Source organism: Schistocerca gregaria, chromosome 5 (genome assembly GCF_023897955.1).
Source record: "Schistocerca gregaria isolate iqSchGreg1 chromosome 5, iqSchGreg1.2, whole genome shotgun sequence".
NCBI lineage: Eukaryota > Metazoa > Arthropoda > Insecta > Orthoptera > Acrididae > Schistocerca > Schistocerca gregaria.
The window spans coordinates 96567156-96579229 of record NC_064924.1 but is presented as its reverse complement, the minus strand read 5'-3'; the positions used below and the strand labels follow the sequence as shown (position 1 = coordinate 96579229).

The window sequence follows — 12074 nt, the reverse complement described above, 5'->3', positions numbered from 1 at the left end:
CTTATCTAGTCTTCGTTGACCTTTGGTAACTGTATTTTCTTCCCCTGGGTTTTGTGCGGTAGGCTATCTCTGATGTACAGTCATGTAGACCTCTCTGTACGAGGAAATGGGACTTATGACATAGTAATTTAATCCCTTTAATCACCCAGCCAACCAATTAACGTGGCAGAGGGCCAGTTCAGAAGTTACATGATTTATGTAGGGTAATTTAAAAAACAATAGACAACTATAATGAAAAGTAGCAACAATTTATGCAGGGAATCAAAACTAGAGAGAAGTGTAAACAGAATGAGAAACTTCAGAATATAAATTTAAAAAAGGGAGGAAGAGGTTGCCATGAAGCTGTGTAATGGAAAGAAAGTTAGCAGTAGGAGATGGTAATGTAAACTGAAGCTAGGCAGGTATCTGGAATGAAAAAATACTGGAGAGAAATTGTTGCTTTTATTAAATATTTTTATATTTTATTTTCCATACACTACATGTATTCCACTTGAAGACATTATCTCCACCTTCCATTTTTACGGAGCAAACTGTTACTTGTTATCTAGTGTATTTTGTTAGTTTCTTTCCAGATAAGTCTATGCATCAGTATTATCTTTGTTTATTGCTGCTGAGGAGTTAACAACAAAAACCTCATATCTGATAAATTAACTGTAAAATCCTGAAACGTGCCAGGCATAAGTATAGATGAAGTGGCCAGCTCTGAAAAATAAATAAGTGCAGCCACAGAATGTCTCCTTCACTACCATGTGCTTTATAGACTTTATTGCATTTACATAAATCAGTGGCAAAAGGTGAAAAGTTGTAGATTCGGCTTTTGTCAGTTTACAGTTTTTCTTAGAAAAAGAGCTAGAGTTAATCATCCCAGTCAGTAACTGTTTCCCTAATTCTTTGTTACCTTTGGTTTGAAACAATTTTTTCAATAATTTTAGAAGGGGATGCACAGGCAGAACTGAATGCAGAGACAAATCAGGTACTGGAACCAGAGCAGCGTATGGAAGTTGAAGAGGAGGAGGCGGCAGCTCCTGCTTGAACTAGATCTCTGCAGCTGAGAGTTGAAACAGTGCCATGTAAGAAGAGGTGATATGGCATCACAAAGGACTGTTTTGAACATCTTGTTGGCGTTCAAAAGACTTAGACATGGTTGGAAGAACTTCTTGTTGCATTTCAGGGTCACAAGTATTTACTACATGTTACTGTTATCCTTTGAAGAAGAATGAAGTATTTCAAAAAAATATTCAAGGCATGCCATTGTAACAGGAGAACATTGTTCTACATCTTTCAACAAATTTAAAAGTGTGTGTGTGTGTGTGTGTGTGTGTGTGTGTGTGTGTGTGTGTGTGTGTGTGTGTGTGGGCGCGCGCGCGCGCATGCGTGCACGCACTTTCATATGTGTGCATGTGTGAGCTTTCGTGCGTGATTGTGTGCATTCAAGTGCACATGCACTCGCATGTGCACCCGTCTGGGCCTGTACGCATGCAACAGTATGTCGTCAAATTTCCGTGTAAAAAAAAAAATAAGCATTGTTTCTCAGATACATTGGTGTATTGAGTATCCACTGGAAAAGCAGTCTAATTTGTCACAATGTAGGCAGCAGAAAATCTGCAGATTTATTTTTGATATATAAATGTATGTATGTATTTATGTGCTTCTGCTTGTCTGTTCTCATATATCTGTATTTGTTTCATAGGGTCTGCTAAAGTTATTATGTAATAGTGACTTACATTCTTGAATCAGTACTGGGAATTGTTAGTTTCAATGTCTTTTGACTACTTATAAGCACCAGTGTGGTATCCACACTGAATGTGTAAGGGGAGGGACTCGATAATAGAATTGGATGAATGAATTGGTGCACTGGTCCCTGGTTATCTTTATCTGTGATATTCCAGCAGTTTCCTGGAATGAATGTTACTGTATTACTAGTTATTGATAATTAAGATTTCCCCACCTCAGGTTAAGTGCTAGCCAATGGTTTGTGCACTATGTCTCTTAATCCTGTGTAGAAAATGTGGCTGGTTCAGTGTGTTATCAAGTGCTGTTGAAATACTGACAGTTTTCTGATCATGGCGACTAAAATTCAGTTAGACTTGCATAGGGTGGTGCATATCAGGACATTGTGTGTGTATGGTGGTAGGGAAATGTACAGTTTGAGATGAGATATTAGTGCTAATTCATTTATAAAGACTGTGGACATACAAGCTAGAAATTATACAGATGTACCTATGTTGACATTAGTTGGAATCTAGCTCTTCCTATGTTGGGTCATGTGACACTGCTATTATCTCTTTCATTGTCAATCTTAACTCCAGCTCAAATGTTACGCCATACTTTCAGACTTTTTGTTTTACTGGTGGTAATATTTGTATCACGTAATTCATCTGCCTTAAAAATCCAAATATTGTTTACTTATGCATCTGTTGCATGCTTTCATTTCAGTATAAGATTATGAATGACATGGTGTATCATTCACAAAGTTGGCATATTTCATGCTACCTTCAAAGTAGTCATAATTATTGAATTAAATGAATGAATAAGAAATAGAAATGTGACAGATATGCCAGTGCCATCAGACTTTTAGGTGAATTAATTAGAACATTAGTCATTTTTATTTAATGGATCATTTATCACTCACGAGTACGAGAGGTGCGGTGTGCCACTGTGAAAACAGTAAAGGCCAGCTTTCCATAATTAGTACCACTAAATTCACTCTCTATTTATGTGCCACACCATTAGATGGAAATAACTACATAAAATGAAAATATACTACTGCAATGCACAGAATTCAGTGTTACAAACTGAATGGTGTTGTTGGCACCTGCAGCAAATCTTTACAGAAAATACTAAATTAATTTACATGTCACCATTATCAAAGGGCTACAGAGATCGAAACTTCATAATAGCTTCCAGGTTTTGTTTCTGGTTAACTGTTAAGTCATAAGCAGCTTTTCTGTAGAATTTGGTGGAAGTATACCTGCATTATTTTATTCTTAACACATTGTGCTCTGTTTATGATAAATGGCTTATCTTTTGCCTCTTTCATGAGTGGAACATTCACGGAAATTCTCTTACTTTAAATCGATAGTTACTTGTTGTTTACAGGTATCGTAAATTTCTGCTATATAGGTACGGCTTGGAAGTTCTCTCCCTTCTTTAAATATTATTATTTTGTTAAAATACTGAGTAAAAAGTTCTGTGTGTTGTGGTATGTCTCACATGACTTTTATGGACATCCTTTACTCTTCCTTGAGAACCATACATTTGTAAATCTGTTTGTTTATGTGTACTGAATAGCAGAAGGTCCCATACCCCAACTACTGAGCGAGTGGCCTCTAAGATGATCGGCATTTGATGATAAGTATGAACTGATTGTGCTATTAAATATCATCTTACGAGCTCCCTTTACCATCATTGCAAATTTACTATTCATGAATACTAAGTAATTGCATTTAGAATTGTATAGTTCTACTGGTATGATATTCCTACTTTTAGATGAGTATACTATATTGGTACCATGAATACTTATCTCTAATGACTCATCTTATCCCTTAGTACTCAAACCCTAGTATTTGTGCAGTCACTCGAGATGGTCATATAGTAAGAACAGTATTCAAGCCACATACTTGGTGCTTCAATTACTGTGTTACAAGATTTAAATGGAAATTATCATGTGGATTTGGGATCTTTTATGTCCTGTCTGAGAATGCAGTGCGGGAATGTTTTCTATTGATTTGTACAAAAATTTTGAGTGTAATGGTTAATTTTGAAGTATTGGTATTGTTACAGTGTGTTTAAAAATTATTTCTTGATGTGTGTGGGTAGTGTTTTTTTTGTGCTGTTAAAAAAAAATGACAATGCACAATTAACTGTGAAAATGAATTGGTCATTGTAAGAACCAAGTGTACTTGTGAAAAGCTCACTTATACTTGCAAATAAGCAAAAAAATTGTTTAATTTTGATTCTACATACACTTTATTCATAGTCATGCAATACTGAAAGTGTGTACCAACTTTTCTCAAGATACACATGAGAATACAAGCTTTGACTTGTTATTTTAGTTTACTAACATGTAACCCCAAGAATGCAGATAGTGATGTACAAATGACACATTTTTCTTAATCTGTCTGGTATTGTCATAAACAATGAACTGAGATACAAGGAAACTTTACACACTACAGTTGAGAGTCGCAATAAAAATTGAATTCCTTTTGTAGATACATATCAGTGGTACCAGGTGAGAATATACAAGGTTTCTGCAGACATAGCAAACATCTGAGGAAGGATGCATAAGAGTGCTGTCAAGTTTCAAACGATGGTACATGAATTGATTAGGCCTTACCCAAGGCCAAATTTGTGTAATAAACAAGTTAATGTTGATAACATACACTGAAACCTATCAGTTAGATTGTATATTTATTTAAAACTGTCTTAGTATCTGGTTTATTCATTGAATTTTCTTTCCAAGTTATGAGGTGTGCCATTTAGAATATCCTTTTTAAAGTATTGTATCCAAACATGCATGGTGAGCTGCCAGACTGTTAATGCAACACACAATTGAAAGCAAAGCTAATTATAGATCAAATTATTATTCTTTGACTTTAGAACACAACTAATATCTATTAGTTCATTGTATATGCAGCATATTTAGAAACAAAATGTCAGAGTTTTATTTGATAATCAACAACCTCCTTTTTATTTATTTATTTTTGTAAAAAAATTCTTGCTATTGTATAAAAACTTACAAATGCCCACAGAATTTCAATAACAACAGATGTTCTGTGTCACCAGCAATGTCATTAACTGTGCAGAATTATTAGGGCAACATGAGTGGTGTAGATTCACAGTATTGTCACCTATCCATTTCAATTTGCAACTTAGTGCATTTTATCCCAGTTAAAGGGTGTGTTGCAAATACTAAAAATGACTAAGCACGAGTAGTAAAACTGAAATGTTTACTTAACTGGTGCTTTTCCGTAGCCTACTGTGGTTCACTGTAGCCAGATGTTGCATGTGCTCTACTATTCTTCTGGATCCTATAATATATTTTTTATTTTTTTTAACGTAATGTATGGGCTTGAATATTCAGGTTTAACTCATTGGATTACTGATTTTCTGTAAATTTTTAACATACACAAGGTTTAGCTTTGGCTACTGATTCCATGTTCTTACTTCTCCCTAGGCTACAGTCAAACTTGCTCTGTTCAAAACAGGCACCAGCTCACTAAACATGTGCAGTTGGCAAAGACATGTAATTCAAAGATATAAAAGGAATATTGTTGAACAGTTAGCTTTTACACAATCTATTTACACTTTGAATTTTAATGTGGTTTTTGCAAGTTTTCCACTTTTCATAATTGTTTTTCACATGAAATAACTTGTGAAACATTACAATTTCGCAGTATGTTAAAATATATCCAGCTATTCATGTAACTCATTTTATGTCTAATTTGGATGTGTAGAAACGCATGCACAATTGTTGCTTACACACACATTACTTCAACTAAGACTCTAAAATGGTCATTACGAACACCATGTCACAAAAGTAACCGAATGAATTAACAGATATCAAATGAAACAAAATCCCATATTCCTAAAAACCCATTACAATACACCTCCTCCCTCCTCTTCAAATTCTGCATGTGATAGTGGGATTCTGTCATTATCCAAATTAATAATTGTACATAATGATAGAGCAGTTATTTGGGACAGTAAAATAAATTACAACACTTACACTCTATATTTTAGAATAATAATTTGTATAGGCCTATCATTGTAACAAATTGTATTTGTTTTACTATTGATACTGCTAGATTTTGTTTAACGTTCATCCATTTCAAGTTCAGTCCATGGATAACATTTCCCATTTCATAATTGTTTTCATTTTCCTGTATTTGTTAGGTACTAGAACAGTTCAGAAGTGTACCAGAATCAGTGACAGGTTGTATATTACCACATATACAATAGTGCATGCTAATAATTATAGAGGACTGACGGGGCTAATGGCAAGAATTTGGCAAACATCTTGACAACTAATATGCAAGACGATGAAAATGAACATTTCCAATAAAATCATATAGTTAAACAAGTCTATAGGTGTAACAGTAGAAAACTGAGTGCAGTATCTCTTTAGTGTGGATAGTAGTCCTTCCATCAACAACATATTCCAAATACACAGGGGAAATATAGGTATGTGTGATAACATAATTTCATATAATAAACCAATGAAATCTTCCAGGTAATACAGTATACAGAGAAGATATCCAACATAACTTTCCCAATCCTAGTGTAAAAAAAAATTACAGCACTGGGTACGACAACTTCACTTAGCCTCACAAAATTGGTTTCATGATATTTACTTGCACAAATGACTATATATTACACAGTAAGTGAAGACTATTAAATTGATAAATGCCATTATATTGCAGATATCTATTTTTTTTGTTAGGCCTGCTGTTTTTCTGACAGGATTCATTTAGGCGTTTGTTTCTCATTGCATATATAAATTATACAAGATCAAACAGCAATTCCTATTCTCAATCTCTCAGCAATGTACTTTACTGGTTGTACTTCATGTAACAAATATGTAATTTATGTAACATAACAAGTTTCTGTACCTCTACAATCAATACACATTCATCTCCAACATCATGAGTTCCTCATAGTGTCTTCATTATTGCTATACATTTTCACCATCATATGTCTTACATGATACATCATCATATTAAAAACAAAGATTCCAAGACTTACCAAGTGGGAAAGCGCCGGCAGACAGGCACATGAACAAAACACACAAACCGTGTGTTTTGTTCATGTGCCTGTCTGCCGGCGCTTTCCCGCTTGATAAGTCTTGGAATCTTTGTTTTTAATATATTTTTCCCATATGGAAGTTTCTTTCTATTTTATTTACATGATACATCATCATTAAGATAATTATTCAAAGTTTCCCATATGAAGTACAGAAAAAGCTTTCCTACTTATCAAGCATCCCTACACACACAGAATCTGGTCTTCAGCTGATAAAATATTACCTCAATATTACTGTGTTCTTGGCAGTATATAATGTAAATGTTGTAAAATTAAATGTAACATGTTTTCGAAATGAAATATGTTAACTATTATGTGAGTGTACCAATGATATTTAAGTAGCACTGAGTGCAAACATTACTACAGAAACATCATATGTAATAATTAAGGCAGTAGATTTTTAACATTCATGGAGCATAATGCATCTCGCACATAAAAACATGACATATCAAAACATGATATATTAAAAAAGTATTCAAATAGTATAAAATACCCAGAGATTTTCTTTCATAATAACCCTCTCATTGACTTATAAAGCTACACACGTTCTCAGCACATGTAATGACAGCTTCATAGTGCGTTCTGTAAGTACCTGCACTGGGCACCTCAGTATAATGTCCATAATGAACATTCAAAACTACTAGTAATATAAATCTATTAGCTGCACAGATATTTATAAACTTCAGAATATCAACTTAATCTGTCATCTACACAGCAAAAGGCTCAAAACAATATCCTAATGCTACCTAATATCATAATCATCAACTTTATCTCACACAAAACCATCATAGTTGTCGGTATCATTTTCTCTAATTTTTAAAATACGTCAAAGCCGTACACTCCACCATTATCCTTCAGAATATTGTCTCAAAGGAAACTGTGTATCCCCAATATTAACTTTCATAACACCGTCATGTAGCAGCATCATCAAGATCATAATCATCAGCAGCATCATCAAACTCTTATCTTCCTCTCAGTTGCACTATGTTCAGTGTTTGAAAAGCAGGTACCTCTCATGTACTGAGCAAAATATGATATACACTGCCTGACAAAAAATGTGAAACACCCAGAAGACATCATCCAATGTCAATGTAGCTTTCGGCATGTACACATCATCACGTATGTTAATGATTAAAATTGCAATTCTCTGTGACAGATAGAATGACCACCAGTGTGCATTTGTGTTCATGTTTGGTGCTGTTACCAGATCTCATAAGCAGTTGCGATTGCCAAGCACTTTGCTGAGCACTATGCTCGAGCCTCTGCGTTGGATAATTACCCCCCAGCTTTTCGCACACTAAAATGGTGGCTGGAAGGGAACTTCCTCTTGTTCACTATATGCCTCAGTGAATTGTATAATGCCCCATTTACAGAGTGGGAACTCCTCAGTGCCCATGTACATTGCCCTGACACTGCTCCTGGGCCAGATCGTATCCGCTGTCAGATGATTAAACATCTCTCATCTGACTACAAGCAACATCTCCTCGTCATCTTCAACTGGATCTGGTGCAATGACGTCTTTCCATCGCAATTGTGGGAGAGCACCATCATTCCAGTGCTCAAACCCAGTAAAAACCCGCTTGATGTGGATAGCTATGGGCCCATCAGCCTCAGCAACGTTTTGTAAGCTGCTGGAACATATGGTGTGTCGTTGGTTGGGTTGGGTCTTGAACTCATGTGGCCTACTGGCTCCATGTCAGGGAGCCTTCCGCCAGGACTGCTCTACCTCTGATAATCTTGTGTCCCCCAAGTCTGCCATCCGAATAGCCTTTTCCAGACACCAACACCTGGTTGCCATCGTTTTTTGTTTTATGAAAAGTGTATGAAATGACCTGGTGACATATCCTTGTCACATTGTATGAGTGGGGTCTCCAAAACCCACTCCTAATTTGTATCCAAAATTTCTTGTTGCTTTGTACTTTCTGTGTCCAAGTTGGTGCCTCGTATATCAAGGAGAATGGGGTCCTGCAGGGCCCTGTACTGAGTGCATCTCTGTTTTTAGTGGCCATTAATGGTCTAGCAGCAGCTGTAGGTCTGTCTGTCACTTTTTCTGTATGCACAGACGACTTCTGCATTTTGTACTGCTCCACCAGTACTGGTGTTGCTGAGGAGCACCTACAGGGAGCCATCCACAAGGTGCAGTCATGGGTTCTAGCCCACGGTTTTCAGTTTTCAGCCACAAAGTTGTGTTTTATACACTTCCTTCGGTGTCATACCGTTCATCTGGAACCAGAACTTTACCTTAATGACGATCCACTCACTGTAGTGGAGACATATCGATTCTTAGGTCTGGTTTTCGATGCCCAATTGACTTGGCTTCCTCACCTTTGTCAGCTTAAGCATACGTGCTGGTAGCACCTCAATGCTCTCCACTGCCTGAGCAACACCAACTGGGTCGCAGATCGCTCTACGCTGCTACAACTCTACAGAGCTCTTGTTCAATCCTGCTTTCACTATGGGAGTCTGGTTTATAGCTCCAAAGCGCCGTCAGCATTGCGTTTACTCAACCCAGTGCACCACTGTGGCGTTTGCCTAGTGACGGGTGCGTGTAGGATGAATCCGGTGACCAGTGTTGTGGTGGAGGCCGGAGTCCCTCCATTGCAGCTTAGACATGCACAACTGCTCGCCTGTTATGTTGCACACGTTTGTAGTTCTCCTGAGCATCCGAATTACCGTCTCATTTTCCCATCCACTGTGGTTCATCTTCCGCATCGATGGCCCAGGTCAGGGCTTCCAATTGCAGTTTGGGTCCAATCCCTTCTTTCTGAACTGGAGTCCTTGCATTTACCACCTATTCTTGATCCACTCAAGTACACCTCCAGGGTGTACACCTAGGCCACAGCTTCACCGGGGTGTTTCACATGGCCCTAAGTACTCAGTTAACCCCGTGGCTCTCCACTGCCACTTTCTCTTGATTCTTCACATGTACTGAGGCCATGAAGTGGTTCACACCGATGGCTGATGATCACTTCAGCTTTGCATGTGCCCATGGAGGATATATTGAACAGCATTCCTTGCCCAATGGCGGCAGTGTTTTCACTGCCGAGCTGGTGGCTATATCTTGTGCTCTTGAGCACGTCCTTTCGTGCACTGGGGAGTCGTTTCTTCTGTGTACTGATTCCTTGAGCAGCCTACAAGCTATTGACCAGTGCTACCTCGTCATCCTTTGGTAGCGACCATCCAGGAGTCAATCTATGCCCTGGAACAGTCCAGTAGTTCGATGGTGTTTGTCTGGACCACAGATCATGGCAGAATCCCAGGCAACGAATTTGCCAACAGGCTGCCCAAAAAGGCAATGCGGAAACCGCTTGTGGAGATTGGCTTCTCTGCAACAGACCTGCGTTCAGTACTATGCCGCAAGGTTTTGCAGCTTTAGGAGGCAGAATGGCATAATCTCAGTACACACAACAAGCTGCGTACCATTAAGGAGATTATGAATGTGTGGAAGACCTCCACGCGGGCCTCTCACAGGGACTCTGTGGTTCTGTCGGCTCTGCATTGGCCACGCTTGTGTGACACATGGCTACCTCCTGCACTATGATGACCCACCTCGGTGTCAGTGCGGCACTCAGCTGACATTGGCCCATTCAGTTACCGAACTCGTTGCCATTAATTTTTACTGTCAACACCTTATCAGCTAATTTAGTTTTACATTTTATATCTGATGGTGGGTTTTATCATTCTATATAAGTTTTCGCGCGTATCCTTTGTCCTTCTCCACTCTAATGCTTTTAGGCTGGATGTTTTAATGTGTCACAGAGTGGCTGGCTTCTCATTTTTATTCTCATGGTTGGCCAGCCAAGGTCATGTGCTCTCTTGTTTTTATCCCTTTCACCTGTTCCTTGCTTCTCTCAGGGGTTTTCTTTTCCTGTTTTGTCCATAGTAGTGTTGGTTGTCCTTCTGTTGCTCTTGTGGTTCTTCCATTCTCCTGTTTTTGTGCTATATGTCTCCTTTCTTTTCTTCTTTCCTTTGTGTAATTATTTTATCACGAACAAGGGACCAATGACCTCGCAGTTTGGTCCCTCCCCCCCCTCCTCCCCCTCCGGTAAACCTGTCAAATGATTATTGTATAAACAAAATCATTACAGCCTGGACATCAGGTTGCCATACTTCCTGTAATATTCCAGCCTAACAAAACCTATGTACGACTGAAAAAAACGTTCTGAATCGAATCTTGTCATCTTCATATGTAAATCATAATCATGAACACATCTCAGCATAGGAAAGGTAGCGCTGACTGGAGTATCTTTTAGGAGTATTGTTAAATAACTCTGTTCAAAGCAATTGATGGTGCTGATTTCCACTTCAATATTATCATTTAGGAGGTCTAGTCTCATTACAAGTTTTGGAGGCTGTGAATAAATGGAATGCAATTAATATATATGGGATCTTCATTCAGCTGAATATACACATGTAGGTGAAATATTTTGAAGTTCTTGTGGACATAAAAGACTGTAAAATCATATTCATATACAAACCACCAGGTGCTGATTTTAACATCAAAGTACATGTCAGTGTGAATGCTGGTGTCTCTTACCATACTGGCAAAGTAACACATAGGAATATGAGTATAATGAAAATGTTGCAGCTCTGTAAGAAGTGGCTGAAGTTAACCATCTGAGCGTCATTCATAACCTAGAATAAACTACATCATTCAAGAGCAGTTGATATTGGCAGCATTAACATCTCAGCAGTAAGTACAGACAGCACACAGTCTCAATACAAACATACAGCGTAAAACAACCATTGTCTAATATGTGTCATAGTTAAAACAGATTATGCAATTCTGAAGATGGTTTGATGCCACGGTTTTCATAATCAAACCAACATCTGACTAATACCATACATTCATTAATATTGTAAAGAGTTGTTCCAGAATGTTGGTGCCTTGTGGTTGCAACACAGCAGATATATATTGCCCCTTTTTTAAAAGTTGCTGTTCAGTTCACAGAGTAAAAGGCTGTTACTGCAGACAAGCCTCTGGACAATGCTGTAGTTACAGCTAAGAATATTTGTAGTACTATAAAAAGAGAAGACATTTTTTCTGAGAAATTTCAAAGTTCTTGACTGATATGCTTCAAATTTTTACATGATGCACTGATAAACAATTGAATGGACATAAGGACAGGCTTGCTGTTAAAACAAACTGATGTGAAAATAAGGGGTATCGTTTTCTATTTCATGATCAGTTATAACAACAACAGCAGGGCATTTCACATACACCAGAAAAGCTGTATTTAAGGCTTATTGTCTTTTTATTAGGATACTGCTAC

At 37.7% G+C, this 12074-nt stretch overlaps 1 protein-coding gene across 2 annotated transcripts in view; it reads left to right on the top strand.

Annotated features, from left to right (window-relative positions):
* Positions 1-4035, top strand: part of LOC126272265 (uncharacterized) — a 75628-nt gene extending 71593 nt beyond the window's left edge. For both annotated transcript variants that reach the window (XM_049975003.1, XM_049975002.1), the window contains one exon: positions 933-4035. In XM_049975003.1, the coding sequence (XP_049830960.1) occupies positions 933-1033 (101 nt within the window). In that variant the 3' untranslated portion in view covers positions 1034-4035. The remainder of the gene's footprint in view (positions 1-932) is intronic.
* The last annotated feature ends 8039 nt before the right edge of the window (positions 4036-12074 follow it).